General features: G+C 34.6%; 3 protein-coding genes across 3 annotated transcripts; 2 read left to right on the forward strand and 1 right to left on the reverse strand.

The window, feature by feature from the left end:
• Positions 1–2,377: 2,377 nt before the first annotated feature.
• Positions 2,378–5,252, forward strand: TRIADDRAFT_56724 (uncharacterized protein; the record flags this gene model as incomplete). The annotated part of the gene is made up of 10 exons (XM_002112533.1): positions 2,378–2,426; positions 3,409–3,487; positions 3,594–3,754; positions 3,851–3,891; positions 4,064–4,174; positions 4,250–4,369; positions 4,475–4,549; positions 4,692–4,854; positions 4,950–4,981; positions 5,133–5,252. The coding sequence occupies 10 exons, from the start codon at positions 2,378–2,380 to the stop codon at positions 5,250–5,252; spliced, it is 951 nt and encodes a 316-aa protein (XP_002112569.1).
• Positions 5,253–13,097: 7,845 nt separating this feature from the next.
• Positions 13,098–13,631, forward strand: TRIADDRAFT_25276 (uncharacterized protein; the record flags this gene model as incomplete). Its single annotated transcript, XM_002112534.1, has 3 exons — positions 13,098–13,193; positions 13,283–13,378; positions 13,479–13,631. Coding segments are annotated over 3 exons (345 nt in total), but the record flags the coding sequence as incomplete, so codon positions are not given.
• Positions 13,632–14,452: 821 nt separating this feature from the next.
• Positions 14,453–17,113, reverse strand: TRIADDRAFT_56726 (uncharacterized protein; the record flags this gene model as incomplete). Its single annotated transcript, XM_002112979.1, has 5 exons — positions 14,453–14,530; positions 14,733–14,869; positions 15,106–15,289; positions 15,423–15,607; positions 16,951–17,113. The coding sequence occupies 5 exons, from the start codon at positions 17,111–17,113 to the stop codon at positions 14,453–14,455; spliced, it is 747 nt and encodes a 248-aa protein (XP_002113015.1).
• Between the last annotated feature and the right edge of the window lie 4,889 nt (positions 17,114–22,002).

The raw sequence follows: 22,002 nt of genomic DNA on the forward strand, positions 1-22,002 counted from the left end.
TATCGTTATTTTTAAGTGCCGTAAATATGTCCCAAGTAAAGGCTTACAGTATAATAATTAGTATCGGTCAACGATTGATGTAAACAATTTTGATTATAAAGGTTTTATAAAACGAAATATTTTGATAAAAAGGAGTTGATCAGTAATGACACCTATTCAAGTTATAAGAATACATTTCAATGCTATAAATAAGTTTCGGATTAAATGATCACATCCACAGAGCAGAAAATTAAACCTATGAAATACACTTTCCAAAGACTGCACTAAGTAGAGATTTAAACGGATGAATATGTTTTACAAGGATTGAATCAAGATTGTATTTTGACGTGATTTGGAATCTCTCGATAATTGTATTATCATATCAAGTCTATCAGCTATTTCAGTCAACTACTGTATTAGATTACTAGGAGAGTACTAGGTATTGATTTTTTGCTCTCACAGTCTCTTCTAATTATATTATTGATGAAATTCATTCAACATCGGTTCCGCATCAATAACCTGATTAAGCTTTCTGGTCGATGTCTTAATTATGTACTCCTCTTTATCATTACACGAGTGCAAAGCGCATTTAGTGTGTTAATTGATAATATTCCTATTACATCCACAACTAAATAGACTGATATGTTATATATAATTTGATTCTATTATAAAGGAATCGCTTAGACTTAGATCATGGTAAAATATAAGGGAAATATTATTGTTGGAACTATTTACCAATTCTTCAATATTACTAATCATTGAATCATGTCCGCGATATTCTGGGAAAGATGTGTGCAGTAGGCACTCGGTTAGACAGCGTCAATACCAAAATTGTAAATAAAAACAGTGATGATTGGCTTAATCCGATTAAATCAGTATCCATTTACAATCATTGACATCGCAAATGAACCACATACTTTATTAACCTAAGTACATGGCAATAAGCTTAATTTCTATCATCTCTCGTTGTTCTCCATACTGTAGCAAGAGTTCGATTAACCTATTATCGCCGAATACAGTATATTCAGCAATAACATTCGAATTTTTTGACTACTACGGCATGAATGATGATAGAACGTTGTAGTTGTTACTATCGACTTTAAAAGTGAATAATTTAGTAACTTTGCGTACCGATTAACGATATTCATTATTATAAATGGAAAATCTAGAAAATTATTTTGACACACTTTAAGATTTGATATTTATGGTACACGCAAGTAACAAACTTCAATTATAGGATGTGCGCAAAACTCAACTAAATCTACTCGACTAATCAAGATGATAATCTATATGCTGCAGCATCTTGTGATATCCAATATTATTATAACTGATCAAGTTGTATAAATATAATTTGGATTACAGTAGCAAGATGAATATGTTCGTTGATGCTCAATAAGACGATATTACCAAGTCTACTTCGTCAATATGTAATACGGGCCCTTATATCCTGACGTCATCCATATTGATATAAAGTCAATGACTAAATATACCTATGAGACCTATTGCCAATTTTACCTCATAACTGATGGTGGTCGACTTTCACGCGTTTTTGCACTACCACTACGATCTCCTAGTAGAGTTCGCTCAGATTGCAATGGAGTTTCAGGTCGTTTAGTTTTTAATGTGCGTAATGATGATCGAGCTTGAGAAACTATCTGAGCAGCAGTCATGCGATCACCCGCTTGATAAAATGGCTTGTCGTCTTTAACGGAGCCATGCTTAGAAGCACGATTGCTACTCATCTTGGCAATCTTGTTATGAGTGAGGAGTTACAATACCTTTAGCGAATAAGAATGCGTAAAATAGTCACAACACAACTGCACACCGATGATGATGCATGCAACGAGTTACCACTAGCATAGACTGGACTACAAACTGCTAGTCCAAAAGTAGAAGAAATGCTTGTAGTCAATGATAGATTTGGAGTAATTTTCCAAGTTAACCAATCAATCGAAGAGAAGAAGATCCAACTGCGTTTAACAGTAGCCACTTTGCTGAATTGGATTGTGGTGTAATCTCGATTTAATGGCACTGTTTAATGGAGCAATCCTGTAGAGTATAGCTGGCCAGAGACCACTAGCAGATTTTGCGCGTCTGATCTTAGCCAAGAAGAAGTTGCCATGGAATTGCTCTGCCTCTTCTCATATTGAACACTGGCGATCGTCCCTACCCATACGGAATCCAGTTACAAGAATGAACGTCCTAAACAGTATACTGGCATTTTCAGCCAATCTATACTCTTCCTTACTAAAGCTTCCATATATCGTTCCGATGGTTTGCTCTACCGTACTGAGCATGCGCTAAGATGACGCTCTGTTGACTGCAAGTGGACTGTTCAGGCATGCGTAAACCCTTTCCATCTTCTGCTTTGCCTTGATCCATTGCCTGTGCTCACAAGATGGCTTCTGCAACCATTTCTCGGGAACGATCGCTACGTTCAGTATTTGGTATGTTAAATCTTTCTGTTCCTCATGTTCTTAGTGATAGGGTAGGATATTCATCTCCAATGATAGTGGATCTAATGGAACGTAGGTTATGTGTATGCGTAGTTTTATTGTCCTACAGTATCGTATCCAAGCGAGGCGTTATGGCGTGTAGAAAGGAAGAATCTTTTGCTCTCGGGTTATCGATTAAGTGTAGGAATGGAATGATTATACAGTAGTTCAAATGAATCTTACTTGTAATCATGACATTAGAAAGGAGTAGATATTGCCTATGATGTCATATCTATACCCTAACAAATCAAATCGTTCTTGATGAACCTTGTAAAGTGCGATCATACTTGCAACAATACTTTCATAAAGTTACGGAATGAATTAGTGAGAAATTTGCAAGTATATACATACAGTAAATGCATTCAACAATTCTTCCTACAGTATCGCCTATACGCTATAGGAATCATTAACGAGCTGCACACCAATTAATTATGTAGGCAATGTAGTTTAGCAGGAATTAATCTTCCTCTACTAGTCCCTATTGATGCTTATCCACATACGCTACACTAATAGTAATATGATTAAACAAGAAGAAAAGATTGCCTATCGTAGTGTCGTGGGTGCAATATGCAATCCGGAAAAGATACCCTAACGTAGTGTCGTAGGTGCAATATTCAATCCGCAGTGGCAATGCCAAGTGAAAGTTGCTATCATATTGGAAATGGAATAATTTGTTTGCCTACTATATATTTGTGTCTTAAAATACTTTTGAGTGCACTCTCTTGACATCAGCAGCTATAGCGAACGGTAATGTGAACATAATGTAGCCTCTAAATTAACTGCTGCCATTCCTAATTACGGTAATCCCCTCTGCTAATGCAAACGCTACATGACAAAGTTACTAGCTCTGAGACGCAACGCATGCTCTTTGAAACTATCGATCATATTGTTTGAGAATGATATCGAAACACTTAATTTGTTATTCTTCTTGCAGTCGGTAATATTCCTTATGAAGCCACTGAAGAACAATTAAAGGACATCTTTGGAAGTGCTGGTCCAGTTGTCAGTTTCAGGTAGTACTGTCTTGATGAAAATTTAATTGCTACCCTATCTTGCCAAATGTTAACTATTAGTAGCAATATCATAGTTTTGATTCCATTGGCAATGAATTATTATTAGGCTTGTATATGATCGTGAAAGTGGTAAACCTAAAGGTTATGGATTCTGCGAATTTCAAGACAAAGAAACTGCATTAAGTGCTATGAGAAATTTGAGTGGTTATGAATTAAATGGGAGATCATTAAGAGTTGACAGTGCGGCTAGTGAAAAAGATAAAGATCGTAAGTTCATCTTACGTACTACCCATTTGTAGAATAGTCATATGACTGAGAGTGTATCACTTGCCAGTTTCTGAACGATGCATTTCAATGTTGTAGTTCCTTTACAAATGCCGGCTGGTGGTGGTGGACTAGCAGAGGTAAAATTAAATATGATTTACGGAGAATGTAGTATAATAGAATAAAAATTTAAATTAGTAAACAATTGTTGCATTGTACACATTGACTTACAGCAGTTCATCACCGCAAAGCATCAATTAAGTTATTGTCTTAAAGTTACTCTAGTTGTTTATATTCATGATCTTTCTGTAGCCGTCTATGTATGGCGATGCAGTACCTATGGAAGAGGTTCCAGAAGTAATAAAAAAATCTGTGCAGAGTCTCCCACCTGAACAAATGTTTGAACTGATGGTTCAAATGAAGGTTAGTCAAACGATTTTAGCTTAGCTTGTATGCTATCCACTGCTGACATAATTTATGTATACTGTCTTATTTTAGGAAAGTATACACAAGTACCCTGATGAGACAAGACGAATGTTGCTGCAAAATCCCCAATTGGCGTATGCACTACTGCAGGCTTTAGTTGTCATGAAAGTTGTCGATCCAGCTGAAGCAACAGTAAGTTTTATCAATTGTGGCTAACAAAAATAAGATTGATTTTCCTATAAAGTTCTAGTGTTTTTTCTTTTTAATTTGCGAATAAAATATTTTCGATTTTTTTAGAAACTTTTACATCCTCCAAATACCTTGGTGAAACCGTTAGGTGGTCCTCTACCCGGAATGCCAATGGAGCCTCAGGTTTTTAAGATATTTAAATTGTATTAGAACATTCTTTCACGAAAGATAGACGTAATTAAGAAAATGATGTTGAAAAGTTGCAGTTCTATACACATATTAGCGTTATCGCGATTAGTCACTTATCGATTTCAAACTGCGTTAGCAGGTAGGTAGACCACCTGTCGATCCTGGATTTGGCCACGTTGTACCTGAACCTCAACAACGTCCTAATCAAGGAGCAGGTAATCCACAGCCCCCTCCAGCCAAGAAACCCTCAGCAAATCGTGCTCCACCTAATCCATCTACGACGACGCCTCCACCACCAGGTATCAAATTTAGCGATATATCCAAATCAATAATAGACGTGACTTTTATTAAAACCTAAGTTATAATGTAATCAAATTTTGTTGCCTGATAACAGCATCTCAAATTCGTGCTCAAGATCAAGAAAAGGTATTTTCAAATGTAGTTGTGTTATACTCTTGTAAAATTTGTTTTATATAATTTACAACGAACTGGTTCACAACTAGTACTGTATGCGCTTATAATATATTACGTGATAGCGGTTAACAATAATCTATGTTTTGCTGAAATTTTATTTCAGGCCGCTCTTATTATGCAAGTGTTGAGCTTAACCGACCAACAGATAGCTTTATTACCTCCGGAGCAAAGACAAAGTATATTGATATTAAGAGAACAAATTGCTAGAAGTAAAGGGCCATAATTGGATAATTCTGAATTGATTTTATAATCATATCTAATGAAAGGTGTACTGTATAATGTATGGAACTTCTCAAAATGTAAAGTAGCTGTTATGATAGCCGTAGTCGTTTTTGTTGTACTGCATTCGGTTACCATAGTATTATTAATATTATCGCAGGTGATGGGACATTCTCTAAACGTTTACTACTGATAAACTGTATTCCATTTCCATACTGTGAAATTGTTTGGATACGGTACTGTACATTGTATGATAACATGATTTATGCTTACCATCGCTGTTCTGTACATGTATAGCTGATTTGGTGTGTAAAGTTAGATCCCCTTATCTTCGGATAAGCTTATTACAGAAGCACGATGAATTGTACTTTTACTTTCCCTATCTTGTAGACTTGTAGTCACGTAATTATACATTTTTGCGATGTACACTGTTATAATGTTTGAATGGTTTACTGTATAGGAACTCTGCAGTATTAACATAAATCTTGTGTAAACTAGTAGACAAAAGTCTACGTATCCAACCCAAACTGTGCATCAATGCATCTCTTCCGTCCGTATACCGTGCGGTCTTTCTAATTGCTGCGTGGATTAATTTCTAATCCTCTATGATCACGTCATCGATGCTGAAAACTGGTTTTTGGAAACTGCTAGTGTTTGCAATATTTCCAAATGATTAAAGTGTGCAGCATGCTTCTTGATTCTAATTTTATTTTGTATTGATATCCAATTGCATGTTCCTGTGGATGAAGGTTGTCTACATGAGTCGATATACACGTACACTTCATTGTATGGTCGAGCCATGAGCTAAAGACTGTCCACTATAATGATATCATGGTAGCTAGTAGTGTACAGGATAGAACTATGAGAGGACTGCATGAGTTGACTGCAGGTTGGTTAAATTCAAATATTCATTTATTATGTGAGTAGTTGAGTCGAGTAAGGCGTATTGCAGCAGACTATACAGTATTGCTTAACAGCTGCAATATTATGAGGACTTGGCGGTAGATAGGCTAAATCTGGCCGCTATAATTAAGTCACTTCATCCATACTATCGTAGCTCATCTTTCCTTTGCTTAGAAGGATGCCAAGAACATCGACAGCAGTGTATGTTCTAGTAATGATGGAGATACTGCTATGCATAACAGTGCAGTATTATACTGCCTATTACTCGTATAGAACATATTTGTATGTCTACGCACTCAAGACCTCCAGGGTCTCCTTTTCATGTACTTTTTAATTGTACACCGTCCACTATCATCCAAGTACGAGTATAGCAGTCATCGTATTTGACTTTACTTTTCAACCCAGCTTGCCATCATCAAGCATTAGTTCATAAAGTCATGCTCAATTTTAGTATGAAGACACCTTACACCTTACACCTTAAGAAGCACATCATCTGTCTCAGCTCTGACGACAGGTAGCATCTAAACAAAATCTTCTATTGTACAAGTCGTTGTAAGTCATGCTCAATTTTAATATGAAGACACCTTCAATTAAAATAAGAAGCACAGCATCTGTCTCAGCTCTGACGACAGGTAGTATCAGAATAAAATCTTCTACTGTGCAAGTCGTTGTAAGTCATGCTCAATTTTAGTATGAAGACACCTTACACCTTATACCTTAAGAAGTACATCATCTGTCTCAGCTCTGACGACAGGGAGCATGTAAACAAAATCTTCTACTGTACAAGTGGTAGTAAGTCATGCTCAATTTTAGTATGAAGACATCTTAACCCTTCCAACGCTGAGTACTATTTGAAGAAGAAAATAAGAAGCAAAGCATCTGTCTCAGCTCTAACGCAAGTTAGCATGGAAACCGAATCGACTGCAGTAGACTTTGTCGCCGCTGGATGGCTCAACCTGCATACCGTATGACGTCGTGGGCGTCATGCCTATAGCGTCAACGACGGGCGGACGTGCTCGTCCAACGTCAGCAACAACGATATCACACTCTACCAGTCAGAATGCAATCCAGTCGTGAATCAAGTAACACAGTATCACTCCGCTCAACCGGGTGAGGTGACAGTGTACAGTAGAGAGAGTACTGTACTGTACTGTACACTGTACTCTACTGTACAGTACTATACTGTACTGTACACTGTACCCTACTGTACTACACTCTACACTATTTAAGCTATTTACGCTGAGTATCTGAGTAATCGGAGTTATTATGGCTGGGCCTACTCTACACTCTACTCTCTTCAATCGCGCATGCTTGCCATTCTTCCCACTCCAAGCATAGGTAAATTGTAGAGGGAAAAATCGGTTACGTCACGAGCTGTCATGAAGGCACGAGTCAGAATCACTGTAGGACTGCGGTGTCCAACTGTATAATAAGAACATGCGCAAGAAGCAATACGCCATAACCCGCTTGCTTCAAAATAAGAGTCCGCTTGCGACTGCTTGCATCTCCATTCTCAATCACTGAATTTTTACGCTAGAAAAAATGTCCAAGACAGAAGAAGATAGGACACCATCTGAGGTAAGGAAAGCCTCTTGATGATAGGATTACAGTATGTAGAAGAGGAAGGTTGATGGTTGACGATGGAGTCATCATCACAGACTACAGTAATCGATCGTACGAAGATAGATTAGTCAGTCTATTGTATTGAATAGTATTCCATTAGTCCACGCCTGCTGGAGGATCGATGGATTCGATTGGCTTGATTTTGCAATTTTGTAGATAACATTTCAATCCATATCCTAATAGATTAATCAACAACTTGCTGAAGAATTCAATCAAAAAATGGACGTTTCCACCACTAACGTACCGACTAAAATGCCGAAAGGTAAAGATAACGTGACAATGTTGCATCATGGTTCACAACATAACTGATCAATCCATACGTTGATTTATCTTCTGTTGATTAAATGCGATCATCATCATGTTGGCCAGCATCATCAACTAGTTTCATTGCCAATGAACGAATACAATCTATCCCTTAACAATAGATCATTTAAAATAACCAATTTAGATTCAGCTAGCACAACTGCCGTTCAAATCGATACTTTGAAGTGGATAACAACCACTGAGGATAATATGATGCATACTGTATCATCCTTCATCATCATGTTCGACGGTAGTACTTTCATATCGTTTTACTCGTATTCGCGATGAAATCAGAGAACGGTAGAGGAGTGAAGGATGGATACCTTAAGCTTCAATAAATGGACTACCCAAAATATCGAAAATGGAGTAGCAAGAGTCGACTCGTAAAACTCAACCTTGATAACCACTGGTCTTCCAATTCACGACCACACAAGTACAGTAGTATCATGATATTAGCTAATATTTTCCAACAATCTTAATAAAGCCATCAATGATAAGAAGTATACCCTACACTCCAATGATCGATATGTAATAGAGATAGAATCCATTACCTTAACGAAATGGTAAAGGTTAAATCGACATTGAACTTAGCCATTCATTGAAAACAATACTTTATATAACATCACAACTGTCCGTTGACAGTAGTTACGTGTATGACATAGTTTACTGTGACAGAAAGACATCATGATTTTATAAAATCATCAAGAGTATTTTATTCGCAGCAAAGTATCACTCCCTTGATTAGGCTGATTCTCAAGTTATTGTACACTCCGCTAACGTCATAGTTCATTTTTGGCTCAATTGTATCGTCATATTGTTGCTGCGTTACTTTGATATTCGATAATGAATAAAGGTGATTGCTTACAATTCGAGAATTACTTTCGGACTACCAGCAGGCAGCATCCGTCCACAATGTATAAACTATTAATTTACTACCAACCAAATCAATGCCCCTACTACGTTGCTGGTAGCAACCCTATCGTAGTAATAGCTTACCAAGAGTGAATCAAACGATAGTACAGCAGCAGTTCTATACGTTAATACATTTCAGATAATTTCCATCACGGACGAAAGTCACTGATCCGGCGTGGCATGAAGATTTGACGTTCTTTCATTTTAGCCTTCAATACACATTATACGATCATAAATGATCCATATCTCCTACACAACTTATTAGATCGTATTATTAGAGTACAGGTGACATAGCACTACACAACAAGCTGATTTGTTTAGACTAGTATAATATATTGCATTGCCCGATCCTAATAAAGTGCATCAAAACAGCATTTCATCGTTATCCATCTCACTGAAATATAAGTCAGTTTTGATAGATTGTGCATAGGACATATTTGTTTTTACGTGGTACGTGATTGTAGTGACTATTGACTACCGTAAACGATTCTGTTCGAGAATACAGATTGCACGATATTTGATTAATAGTTTTCGTCAGCTCAACTGATACGAGCTTATATTGTTAGGACTGAAGGAAGATGTTAAAGCTGTTTCTTTATTACTACATTATATTAATCTAGTTTTGTTTTATATAATTATTATCCATATCTTTTTGCTAGATCCTCTTATGAAACCGCTGTTAAAGGCCTTCGATGAAGCTGCTACACCGGAAGAAAAACTAGCAATAGCATGTTCTCATTATCTGCAGACGGTATGTGGGTGGATAATAATATGTTGTAATCTTGCATAATAACTATTCTAGATGATAATTTACAACTTAGTACAGGTTACAATTGATTCTTGTCCTTATCATTGACTTGATAAAAATTATGTTTGATATACTTGGTCAATCATAGTATTAACTTCTGCCCTTGAATTCAATCGTTGAAAGGTGGATCCAGTACTGTCAATACGTAAAGCGCTAAAAACTAGAAGCGCAACATCTGCTAGTGCGTTAGTACTGCATCACTTTATTAACTTAAGACTAAACAATCCACACATACCGCTTCATAACATACGTATACTGTAGTAGAAGTTTTTAATTGTTAAGAATTCCTTTAGTTAGACCGAGTGAATCCTTATCCTTAATTTGTAGGATTCTGGAAAAGTATAGCATACTGATAATTAATAGTCAATACGTATCCACTAGCGATTACATACTTGAAAAAATGAGCGGTAGTACAGTAGTAAACAGCCAAGATCTGAGCCAGTGGAAATGATAATTTACGCGACTACTTTATAATGTTATCGGTACCATGTACTCAACTTACAATAGTATAACGATATTAATTAGACTAACTTTTATGAAAGGGTAATTATTTCAACGATCGAAATCGATCATATGACATGTTTTTGTAAATGCAATCACTGAATGAAACCAATATATCTACCAACTTAACTAATGGAGCGATAGTTACTAATGTTGATGCTCGTTAAATAATACAGAGTAAAGCCTTGAAGAAACAGGAGAAATCCGTCAAGGCTAATACCGTAAATCAACAACGAGTAAGTGAATTGTTATTGTAGAGCAATGAATGGAATAAAGATTATTCGTATAACCAATAAATGATACTATTTTTAACTTATTTTAATTTATTATTTGTTCTTAAGAATTAACTGTTAAACATTAACACTTATTCAAGCATAAAAATCAAATTACTATATTGTCTAGAATCATACCGTAGCGCTTACTCTTCAAGAAAATTATTGCAATACATTTCTTACAAATTTATACCAATTCCTAAAATGTCATTATGACGGCCTCGTTATATCTATCCTCTATTAAACTTAGCTATTTCAGTGAAAATTTACGGCTACTTTTTTTAACAGTTGTTATCAAAGCTACAAATGATGTTAGTATTCGGTGATTTCAATAACTCTTTGCCGTCCGATACATATAGCATCATTTCGTTTATAGACTTTAAAAATTGGAATTTCTATCGCTGATGATACTGCGTGCTCTTTGTTTAGCTATATTACTCATATACGTTACAATACACTACCTTTTATATAGTAATATAGTAGCAAGACAATTGCTACATATGTACACATTTTTGAATTGCATGACATCTGTGAATTGCTTTATACTAAAAGCGCCAAGCGAACAAATTAGGTCTTTCGTTTACACCTAGTGCATTACTTGTACTAAATATGATAATAAAAAAGAAAGTAACGTCCTTTGCTTCCTATGTAAGCTCACTAAGGAAAAGCAATCTCTGCAAACTCAACTGGAAAAAGCAAATTCGGCTAAAGTAAAGCTGGAAAATTTATGCCGAGAACTACAGCGTCACAATAAAGCAATAAAGGTAAGCAAAATAATACACTCGTACTAGGTTTTAATTCCTCAAGTATAGTATAAAAATCCAGTTTGCTATGACTTTCCTGAGAAGCAATTTTTCCTTTTACTGCGTTAGTTCGTAGTGAATATTTGTTCTTATACGGTATGGATAAATAAATGTGTTGCCATACAGCTATTATTGACTACAAATCTGTCTAGGCTAAGCGGTAATATTCTACATGGGCCATTTATAGGAGCATATTTAGTGATTTATACGTTATAAAACTTTTATATATTGCTTTCATAGGAAGAGTATATGAATCGTATCAAAGAAGAAGAATCGAAACGTCAAGCAATAGCTACAAAATTTCAGGTATTGTACACTATGTAAATGGTGCTAGAATAATACGTGCTACATTCTATCACATCAATGATAAAAGTTTGAGCAAAGTATTTATTACAAGCATATTCTAACACCTTCAGCAAGTTCCTAGTAAACTATAATAGTAGCTTATAGCTTGATAATGCATATTTTTGACGCCAGAATCAGCTCTGCTGAAATAACATCAATAAAGTTGCAACCGTGTTAATGTTATTCTTTGAAAATGAAAATATATCGTCTAAGTAATTATAATGCTATACAGTGATGAGCTAACAACGTACTACTATGCAGTTACTGTATAAGCACATTTAACCGTGCAGTTAATGTAGGAATTTATGCAATTCAATTAATATTGATAAGATATGAATTATAATATTAACTGACTACCTGAATTATTTATGTTAAAGTACCCGAGTATAACTACTAAAGCAGTTAAACAACGTGGTAAAGCTTATACATGAAGGAAAATTTCAACAAATTTTTTAATATTCCACGTTTTAGTCTACAATTGACGACATAACAAATCAAATTCAGGAACAAAGCGAAAAAAATGTTGCTTTACAGGACCAAAATGCAGAGTAAGTAGACGTATTCAAAAAAATGCCAAAAAGTTCACATTTGCATTGAAATTAATGCATTTTTATCAAAGTATATTACTATGCGTATCACTCATTAACTGAAGCAATTTATCAAAGATTGTGTAATAATAAGATTCGAGTTTCTACTTAGTGAAATTGATCAGTAGTAAATCGGCATATCGAATCACTAACTCTCTTTAAAAAAAAAACTACAAGCCATATACCGAATTGTCATTCTACTTTACTCCACTGTCTTCTAGATTAAGTAAGAAGTTAAAAGGATTGCTGGAGCAGTACGACGTAAGAGAAGAGGTAAATATGCTCTCAGAGTTAGAATAGAATTCTAATAATTTTCTCCAGTTTATTCATATCTTGAGAAAGTACTAAAAATTAATGTTGTATAATTAGCACGTGGAAAAATTATTTAAACAAAAACAACTTGAAGTTCAGCTCTATGAAGCTAAATTCAACCAAATTAATAAAATATTAACCGAAGAAAGAGCACGTTACGATAAAGCTAAAGAACTTGTAAGATTTTACATATTTAGAATCACAATTTGTATATTACGGCTAATAGATAGTACCAAAACTCTGATGACTTAGTACAATGTAATGAAACTACATCAAGATATTAGCGTAAAAATAGTAAAATGGACTTTCCTCTATTTAAAACTCTTAGTTTATAGCTGAAAATAACGAACAAAAGAAAAAATGCGAATTATTAACTAAAAATGAAGCTGAGTTGAAGAAGCAGGTAGTACCCACAATAGAGTTATTACGTCGTTTCTGATTTATAAAATTAAGTAAATTAACATAAGGTATTATTTTTGTCAGCTTTTAGCGTACACCGATAAATTTCAAGACTTTCAAAAAACCATTGATAAAAGTAATGATATTTTCAATACCTTCAAGAAAGAAACGGAAAATGTAAGAAATGCAGTTCTGGCAAATATGTTTGATATACATGTGTTAATATCGTACAAAATGTTCAATTTCAATGGTATAAAATATCATAGGCTTCAAAAAGTATTAAAAGATTAGAAAAGGAGGTTATTGTATGGAAGACTAAATGGGAGAACACAAATCGTGCATTTTTAGAAATGACCGGGGAGGTTTGCGCTAGACTAAAAATATTTCTATATTTTTCTACCGATAAAGTAATGTGCTACGTTGCTAACGTTAATTTATTGCTATACTGAACTGTATTGATAGAAATTAAAACAAGAAAAGGAACATGAAAATTTCAAAGCTAAATTTGATCGTTTAAAAAGCTTATGCCATGCTCTTCAAGAGGAAAGAAACCAACTTCGACAAAAAGTAGCTGATTTTACCAAGGTCCGTACTCATGTCGCAAGACACGATTAAATTTAATGATCATTCTATTTTACATGATTAGCTGATCAGTTACTTTATTTCTATACCCATATTTAAACAGAAAAAGGAAGTTAACACAAAATCTTTGGAAAAAGACAACAACGAAAGCGCCGAAATTGATGACGTCAACGACAAAAATGAAAAACCAAGCCATGATGAAGTGCCAGATCTAGATAATGTAAACAGTAATGCTAGTACAACTGATAAAATAGATAATGAAGAAGTAAACGATTGTGCTGCTACATTAACAGATCAAGCCAATGATGACCTTGTGGCATCATCCAATAAAAATTCTTAATTAATTACTTAATGTAACATTAAAATTATCATGGAATTGCCAATACATTGTGCAGTACTGTAGATAGAGTGTAAATTTCGACATAACATGCCTGATCTCTTAGTTAGTGACAGCGTAAGTAAAAATAATTATGTAAAGTATATTATAGTCAAGGTAAGTTGCAAGCTTAGCAACAGCTGGCTATTGCTAAGCATTAGCTGCATGAAGTACAAGCGATAAATTATTAATTATAAAGACGTCTCTTCCGTATCTCGTGTTACCAGTTGGTAACTTTTTTACGTTCGATTGGCATAATGCCACTGAATGCATTTTATGTTAATGAAGAGGTAATTTTATAATGGATAGCCATTCGCAAATTAATAAAATAACATCTTTTTAACCGTTTTATAAAAAATTTATTGAAGAGCAACAATACTATTTTTACAATTGATCAAGTCAGTACGTACAAATAGAACACTACGTTACTTCGTTTAAAAGAATGGCTTTGCTGATTTTTAATAAGTTAGGAGAGTGATTACATATATATATTGTTTGCTGACAGCCTTAGACTTATTGCTTTCTTGTAGATGTCACGAAGTTCTTCCCATGATACCTAAATAAATACAACCAACTCAATTAAGACGTAATCATATGCTACACGTAGACGAGTATTATCAACATTAGTAGCTTCGCATGTGCATTTAAATAATAGCTATACACATTATAATACTTTGTAAAATAATGTAAAAATGATCATTGACAAAATTGACTATTCCTAACTAGCGTCTTTGTCATTACGTTGTGATTCAACTTACATTGGTACTTTGCTGTAGCACAGACTTAGTTAAACAACTCCACAAGAGCTTCAAAGTTTGCATATCAACTGTGGATGATTCCGTATAGCAAATATACAAAACTGCAGCTTTCGCACTGATTTGGCATTCAGTTAGAACTGTTTCGAAATGGAAAGGCATGCGTTATGATTATATTGCTGTAGTAGAAGGAACATTTTATCCATATATAAATGCAATTACTTGAATCGCTTTCAATACAACAACCATGAATAGCATTGATATTGTAGTGAAATGATACGTTATCATTAACATCTACTATAACCTAGCTTGGTTTGATTGCCTACGAATAAAGCATGTCTAGTTACAACTAGTCTATATGTCAATGAAAAGTTACCAGCAGCAGGAGCATCGCTAATTATATTGGGCTGTTCTAATGTTGTAATGTCGTCATTCTCCGTCCAAAAGGCGCTTTTTAATGTCCTTAAGAAAGGCAAAACAGTTGGTAGCATACTTTGATAGTTACATTGATGTAGCGATGTCATGAGAACCACTTTATCAGCATCAAACGTCTGCATTAACTATAGAAAGATAGATAGTAGAGAAAGATGAATCAAATTGAAAAGTTGACCAGCGTTCTAGACTGCTAAATGGAATAGTGATGTGATTGACAGTCACTGAAGTAAAAATAATATTAACAAGGCTATGCCATACACTTTGTGCCCATTGAAAAGAATCTTGAGGTTTGTTGGAGCAAAAACATATTAATATAGAGTTTTCATTGTCGATACCAATTACTGGATATCGATGACGTTGGCTAGTTTGACCATCCAAGGCGAAGTAGCCAATATTGTTCACTGTTCTATTGCTTAGATAGCCTTGTAAAAGAATGGTTGAAGCTAGAGCGAATAAAATTCAGAAAATTAGAACGTATGTATTTGTTCATAGTAGATAGATAGTTCATAGAACAATTATACTCATAGTATACCCGTATGGAATTGACTGTGCAAGCATTTATGCAGGTTCAGCTTAAGTTTAATAATGCAATTACTTCAACATGAACTATGGCGAGTTCACAAATTGTTGTTCTAAAAAGACACGTCCTATGATTACAAACCTTAGCTAGTGAACTTACATACTAACTAGTCAAGGTCGATGGTAGTAGTTTTAAATCTTGCTATTTCTATTTTATTCCATGTACTGTATCATGTCTATGTCCAGTATATTACATAGTCATAAATATTGCGATTTCTAAAATGCAAGTCTGTACAATAAAGCATGCGATTCTTTTATGAGTATTATTATATGTAATTAAGCTCCTGTTTTATTACAGTAAACTTCGAGACCACTTTAGACAGTATGAACAACCCAATATTGGTAGAATGTACAGTAATGTGCGAGTCGATTTCTTCTCTAATTCTTTCCCTTCTTTCTCTAATCTGGCATGATTTGGTATTTTGAAAGATTAGTATAACGAGTAATCTACCGTCTCGTTTCTAGCAACTGTGCCTATGCCTACATATGGACGAAGGTATTCAAAAGTAAAGTAGATCATGATATGCACTCTTATTTACAATTTAAAAAATAGTCAATTCAATCTAAATCTATTTACAACTATATTAAGCCAGAGTGTTACAGACTAGTCGATTAATGTTTTACTATACTCGTCGATATGTAGTAAGATCAGTCAATGCTTATTGAATGTTCTCATCCTTAAAATACACGCGTACTATGCGTATGATTAAGGATTCGAAAATAATTATATCATAGAACGTGACTGGGATTTCTTGCTCTAGTTTACATCATCACATCAATCCGTTCTTCTACCAAGGATTTTTTACATCATTCTCTCCAATGACACGATAGACACTTGTATCAATGTTACGATGTAACCTAGCAGCAAGATTTATTTTGGAGGCAGCACTCCAGCAACGATATAAACATTGCAAGGCAAAATGACGAAATGATGGAAAACATCTCCCTTGTCACAACCATGTCCATTGACACAGCGTCGAAACAGTTACCCATACCATGAAATAGGGGGGGTAGATTAAAAGAGTTTCTTCAGATAGATCGATTTAATCCAAGTAGAAACATTGACGATGAAAGCAGATCCATTTAATGATTCTCTGTAATCAATATTATGTCCTCTCCTTATTGGTCTATGTCGAGTGTCCATCATGATTATTCAGCAAAAATCCATCTTGTATAGCCGTGTTGGACAACATCAACACCAACTTACCTGGATCGAAAGTGATGATTATCTCTTTACAGTTCCATTTGGATGCTAGCTTTTCACCTTCATCCTGATCTGCTAAATGAAAGGTATATTTAGCATGTTGCAAGGCAGTTTCATCATCCTCCAAGTCGTCGAATGGACTACGAGCAAAGTAGTTAACAGCCATAGCGCTTTTCTCGATTGCAATGACGTAGTGGTTTTTGCAGTCCACTCTAGTCTGCAGTACAGTACACAGCGTCCTGTCGGCTACCCTATAGTATAGACTGTAAGCCCATGACCCTGACGAAGTAGTCAACAACATCGACTCGATATTGCTGAAACATGGCGAAAAATTCCACTAGTTAGTATAAAACTATTTCAATCGTATTAAGTTGATTGCGCTAATATTCTCAGTACTGCTTATAAAGGATGGAAATGAACCCAGTCGAATGTATACTAAACAAACAGCTGTACAGCAGGCAATATCCAATTTCCAAATACTTGATATGGCCTTTCTACTCATTAAAATTATGCCCAGCCATCATTTACTTATACTTTATTCAGCAGAATAGACTAATCTCACTTCTACGGTGGCTACTTAAGATTACAGAGGGTCTAAAACTACTTTTACAATCCCGTCTTTTCAGCTATAGATATAGCCGCTAGCCATCATTTACTGTACTTTATCAAGCAGAATAGACTAATCTAATTTCTACGGTGGCTACTTGAGATTAGAGATGATCTAAAACTACTTTTGCTAGAGATGATCCAAAACTACTTTTACAACCCCGTCTTACCAGCTATAGATATAGATATAGCTGCTCTACTCATTATTGCTAGCCATCATTTACTATACTTTACTAAATAGAATAGACTAATCTAACTTCTACAGTGGCTACTTGAGATTACAGATGATCTAAAACTACTTTATAACCCCGTCTTACCCACTACAGATATAGACATAGCCGCTCTACTCATTATTGCTAGCCATCATTTACTATACTTTATTAAGCAGAATAGACTAATCTAACTTTTACAGTGGCTACTTGAGATTACAGATGATCTAAAACTACTTTTACAACCCCGTCTCGCCAGCTATAGATATAGATATAACCGCTCTACTCATTATTGCTAGCCATCATTTACTATACTTTATTAAGCAGAATAGACTAATCTACGGTCCCGCAGTGCTGACTTGAGATTATATGGTCTAAAACTATTTTTACAACACCATCTTGCCAGCTATAGATATAGCCGCTCTATTCATTAGCGCCAGCCATCATTTAGTGTATAATTATTTTATTAAGCGCAATAGACTAATCTACGTCTCACAGTGCTTATTAGAAATTATAGTACAACTTTCAGCACATATGACTACTGGAATTAACTGAAATTACTACGATTTGGACTTGCTTGATTTATAATTAATTATTTATTATTATAGTGTATATATACGCACTCCTATATAGTCGCGTAATAGGATATATCAAAATAGAATTAATTAATTCATGAAACATGAAATATTACGCCTTTTATCTGAATCATGCCCTCCAAATATTGATAGATTGAATATGATAACGTTTCTACCCGTTGTGTAAGTATAGAATGCTACATATTAGGCTATCCAAGAGAGATTAGAGTTTCTGCAATCTTTCCGGGATAGCCTACTGACAGTGTACATGCAGTCAAGGTGAGTGTCAACATGCACAACTAGACAACTTTAAGCTCATTCTATCAATTGATAACTGTCTTTTATAGAAATAGATGTAGATATAGTCAACATGAGGGCGAAAATGTAGAGGTTGATCACCTTCTACTTACTCGATTGATCGAAAATTACACCTTTTCGATACAGACGCGTAGAGTCAAAGTCAGTCAGAAAATAGCTATTGAAATAAACTTCTATTCCTATACACAAGATTAATTGCAGACTAGAGCTTTTCGCTTTTACAAATATACGTATGCATGTACATAAATTTAAAGTTAGCAGGAAAATAGAGCATTCGATGAACTTGTATTCTTGCCCTCTGCATAGATTGAAAATGATAGCTTTAAGCGCATGTGTGATATGCATAGGGTCAAAGTTAGTAGGAAAATGGAAAATTAGCTAAACTTTTATTCTAGATGACTGGATTGGCCACAACCATAGCTCTTTCTATGTATGCGAGTGCAAATAGTCAACTTTATTAGAAAAATGAAGAATAAGATAATGTTTTATTCCTACTCACTAGATTAACTAAAAGGTATCGTTTTTGAAGGTGTATGAGTGTATATAGCCAAATTTGTTAGGAAGATGGAGAATAAGATAGACTTCTCTCTGTCTGCTCACTTGATTAACCGAAAGGGCAACTCTTATAGGTGTTCGAGAGCATATAATATATAATCAACGCTAACAGAAAACCGAGAATAGTGTGTAGATAAACCTCTATTCCTGCTCACCGAAACGCCAGAAAACGATCTTTTAGCTTTTTCGATGAATACATATATATAGGATCAAAGTTAAAAGGAAAATTAAAAATTGGACAAAAATCCAATCCTGCTTACTGAGTTGATTGAAAATAAATGGCTTACATAGTTCTGGATCGCTTACAAGGGACAACATATCTTACGTAAATATTATAGGATTATAGAACTGTGGGAAAATCGGTGCATAGTAGTAATATCCGCCCTAATGACGTAGAATTAAGAATTAAGAACGGGAAATATATCCAGCTACAATACCGTTTATCTGTAGTCTACTGCGTACCTGCAATAGAATCAATCGTTCTATTTTCGATGGAAATCAAATTATCTCCAGTTTATCAATCATTCTACTTATTTAATTTAATATCATATTGAGAAATAGGATAAATAAATGCATTATGTCATAAATCATTTCAAAATGGGACAAAGTAGGACCATTCAGAGCAGTAATTAAATTGCTCTACTTCTAAATCACCTTTGCCAAGCCAAGATAGTACAATGTTATTTGTTGAGAATGTAAAAAGCTAACGTACTAACATAGAAATTTATGCTGGCAATGGTAATATCAGGTACAACACAAGTAGAGACCATTATTGCATACATATTGAGCAGTGTTCTTGACGAAATTTCACCCTTTAAAGCCTTACTACGAACAGAATCAGTTATTTACTGAATGATACTTTCAACGAGTGCAGTAAATCGAAAATAAGCACCGTTCTATGCAAAGTGACTATCAATTAATTGATTACTTCGCCAGCATAATCACTTTACTGTCAAACTACGCTCAGAAAACAACAACTTCATTCATTAAAATTTGAAACTCTCTCTTCAACAGTGCGTTATTATTACTACGAAAATATTAAAACATTCAGTAGTAACTACTTTAGGAAGACTTAGAAACTCATTTAAACTAATTTAGTAAATGTAAACATAAGTCAATAACGAAGACGAAGTTAAGAAATAGCAAATCCATTCATTAAAATTCGGAATTCTCTCTTTTACAGTGCATCATTATTGTTACGAAAATATTGAAACATTAGTCAATAGTAGCAGCTGAATGAGCCTGTAAGAAGTAAAAATTGCTTTGGATCGACTGAAACCTCATCTAAGCTAATACGGTAAATGTAAACGCAAGTCAATAACGAAGACGAAGTAGAGAGACAGCAAATTCATTCGTTAAAATTGAAATTCTCTTTTCTATAGTGCACTATTATCACTGCAGAAACATTGAAATGAGGCTAACACTACCAAAATAGACTAATAGAAAGCAAAAACTGATTTGGATCGATTTGAAAACTCATCTAAGCTAATGCGGTCAATGTAAATGTCAGTTAGCAACGAAGAAAAAGTAAAGAAACAGCAAATTCATTCATTAAAATTGAAATTCTTTCTTCTATAGTGCACTATTATTACTATAAAAACATTGGAATATGGTCAACACTACCAAAATAGACCAGTAGGAAGTAAAAACTCTTCGAAACTAATACGGTAAATGTAAATGCAAGTTAACAACGAAGACGAAGTAAAAGCTGATGGCTAAAAGACCAATCCAAACGGCAAGTTGAATATAAGTTAGAAGGTAACGTAGAATAAATTATTAATTAATCAATGAATGAGAAGCTTGTGGATTATTAATTATACTAGCTAATAGCTATTCGCTGCCATCCTATCACAGTAAAGTACACATGGATAATGATGTGCACAGCATGATAATCCAGACTTGGTTTAATTAAGAGGATAATCAACCCATGCATATTTCTTGCTTCCCTCTTATTGGCTGCCATCTTGAATATAAATCCATCATCATTATAAATAGATAAATGAATAATATCAAGGATAAATAAAATTCATTCTAACCCATTCTTTTCAATAAGAAATCAAATCATGTATTGGCCAATAATTTTATTATAGCCTAAGGGCATATTCGATACTTTGTATTGCATGTTCATCGATGAAAAGAATAATTAACTTGATCATTCGTTATGTCCATGCAAGCCTAATTACTATGCAGTAATTTCATGTAAAGAATTGCCTTTACATTTCATCCCCTTTAGACAATCGATTGATCGTCATTAGATCAACGTATAAAATAAAAACAATAATATCCTCCTTCAATAGCGATTACGTTTATACAACAGTGGATGGCCGAAAGCTTTGACGCCTGGTAGCCAAGTGCAAACATTACTTACGTATATCGAAAAAATCAGAAACAGTCGTAGCAGTCAGCATAGGAAGCGAATGTCGATGACAACGTTAACATCAAGATATTCCACTTCAATTTAAAGGAATCATCAAGTAAGTCATTCAATCTAGTCCGTAGATTATTTCACTCCTCTATAATCTATCGACAATCCCTGAACATGATTAAAGCAAAAGTTTAACCAACAAAATGTTAGTTAATATTGATGGATACGAGACCATTCAAACGGGAAGAAAAAAACACGATAATTGACGATAAGGTGTTACCTAACAGTCTTATTTACCCGGGATAATACTCACACTGGCTTGGTAAATTTCGCATTTAGTTGTCTAGTAGTTGCCATAAAATATAGTAAATGCTGTTGAAAATAGCAGAAAATGAACGAGAATCCACCCTGACTAAATGGCCGATAT

Source organism: Trichoplax adhaerens, genomic scaffold (assembly GCF_000150275.1).
Source record: "Trichoplax adhaerens TRIADscaffold_5 genomic scaffold, whole genome shotgun sequence".
In the NCBI taxonomy this organism is placed as follows: domain Eukaryota; kingdom Metazoa; phylum Placozoa; class Uniplacotomia; order Trichoplacea; family Trichoplacidae; genus Trichoplax; species Trichoplax adhaerens.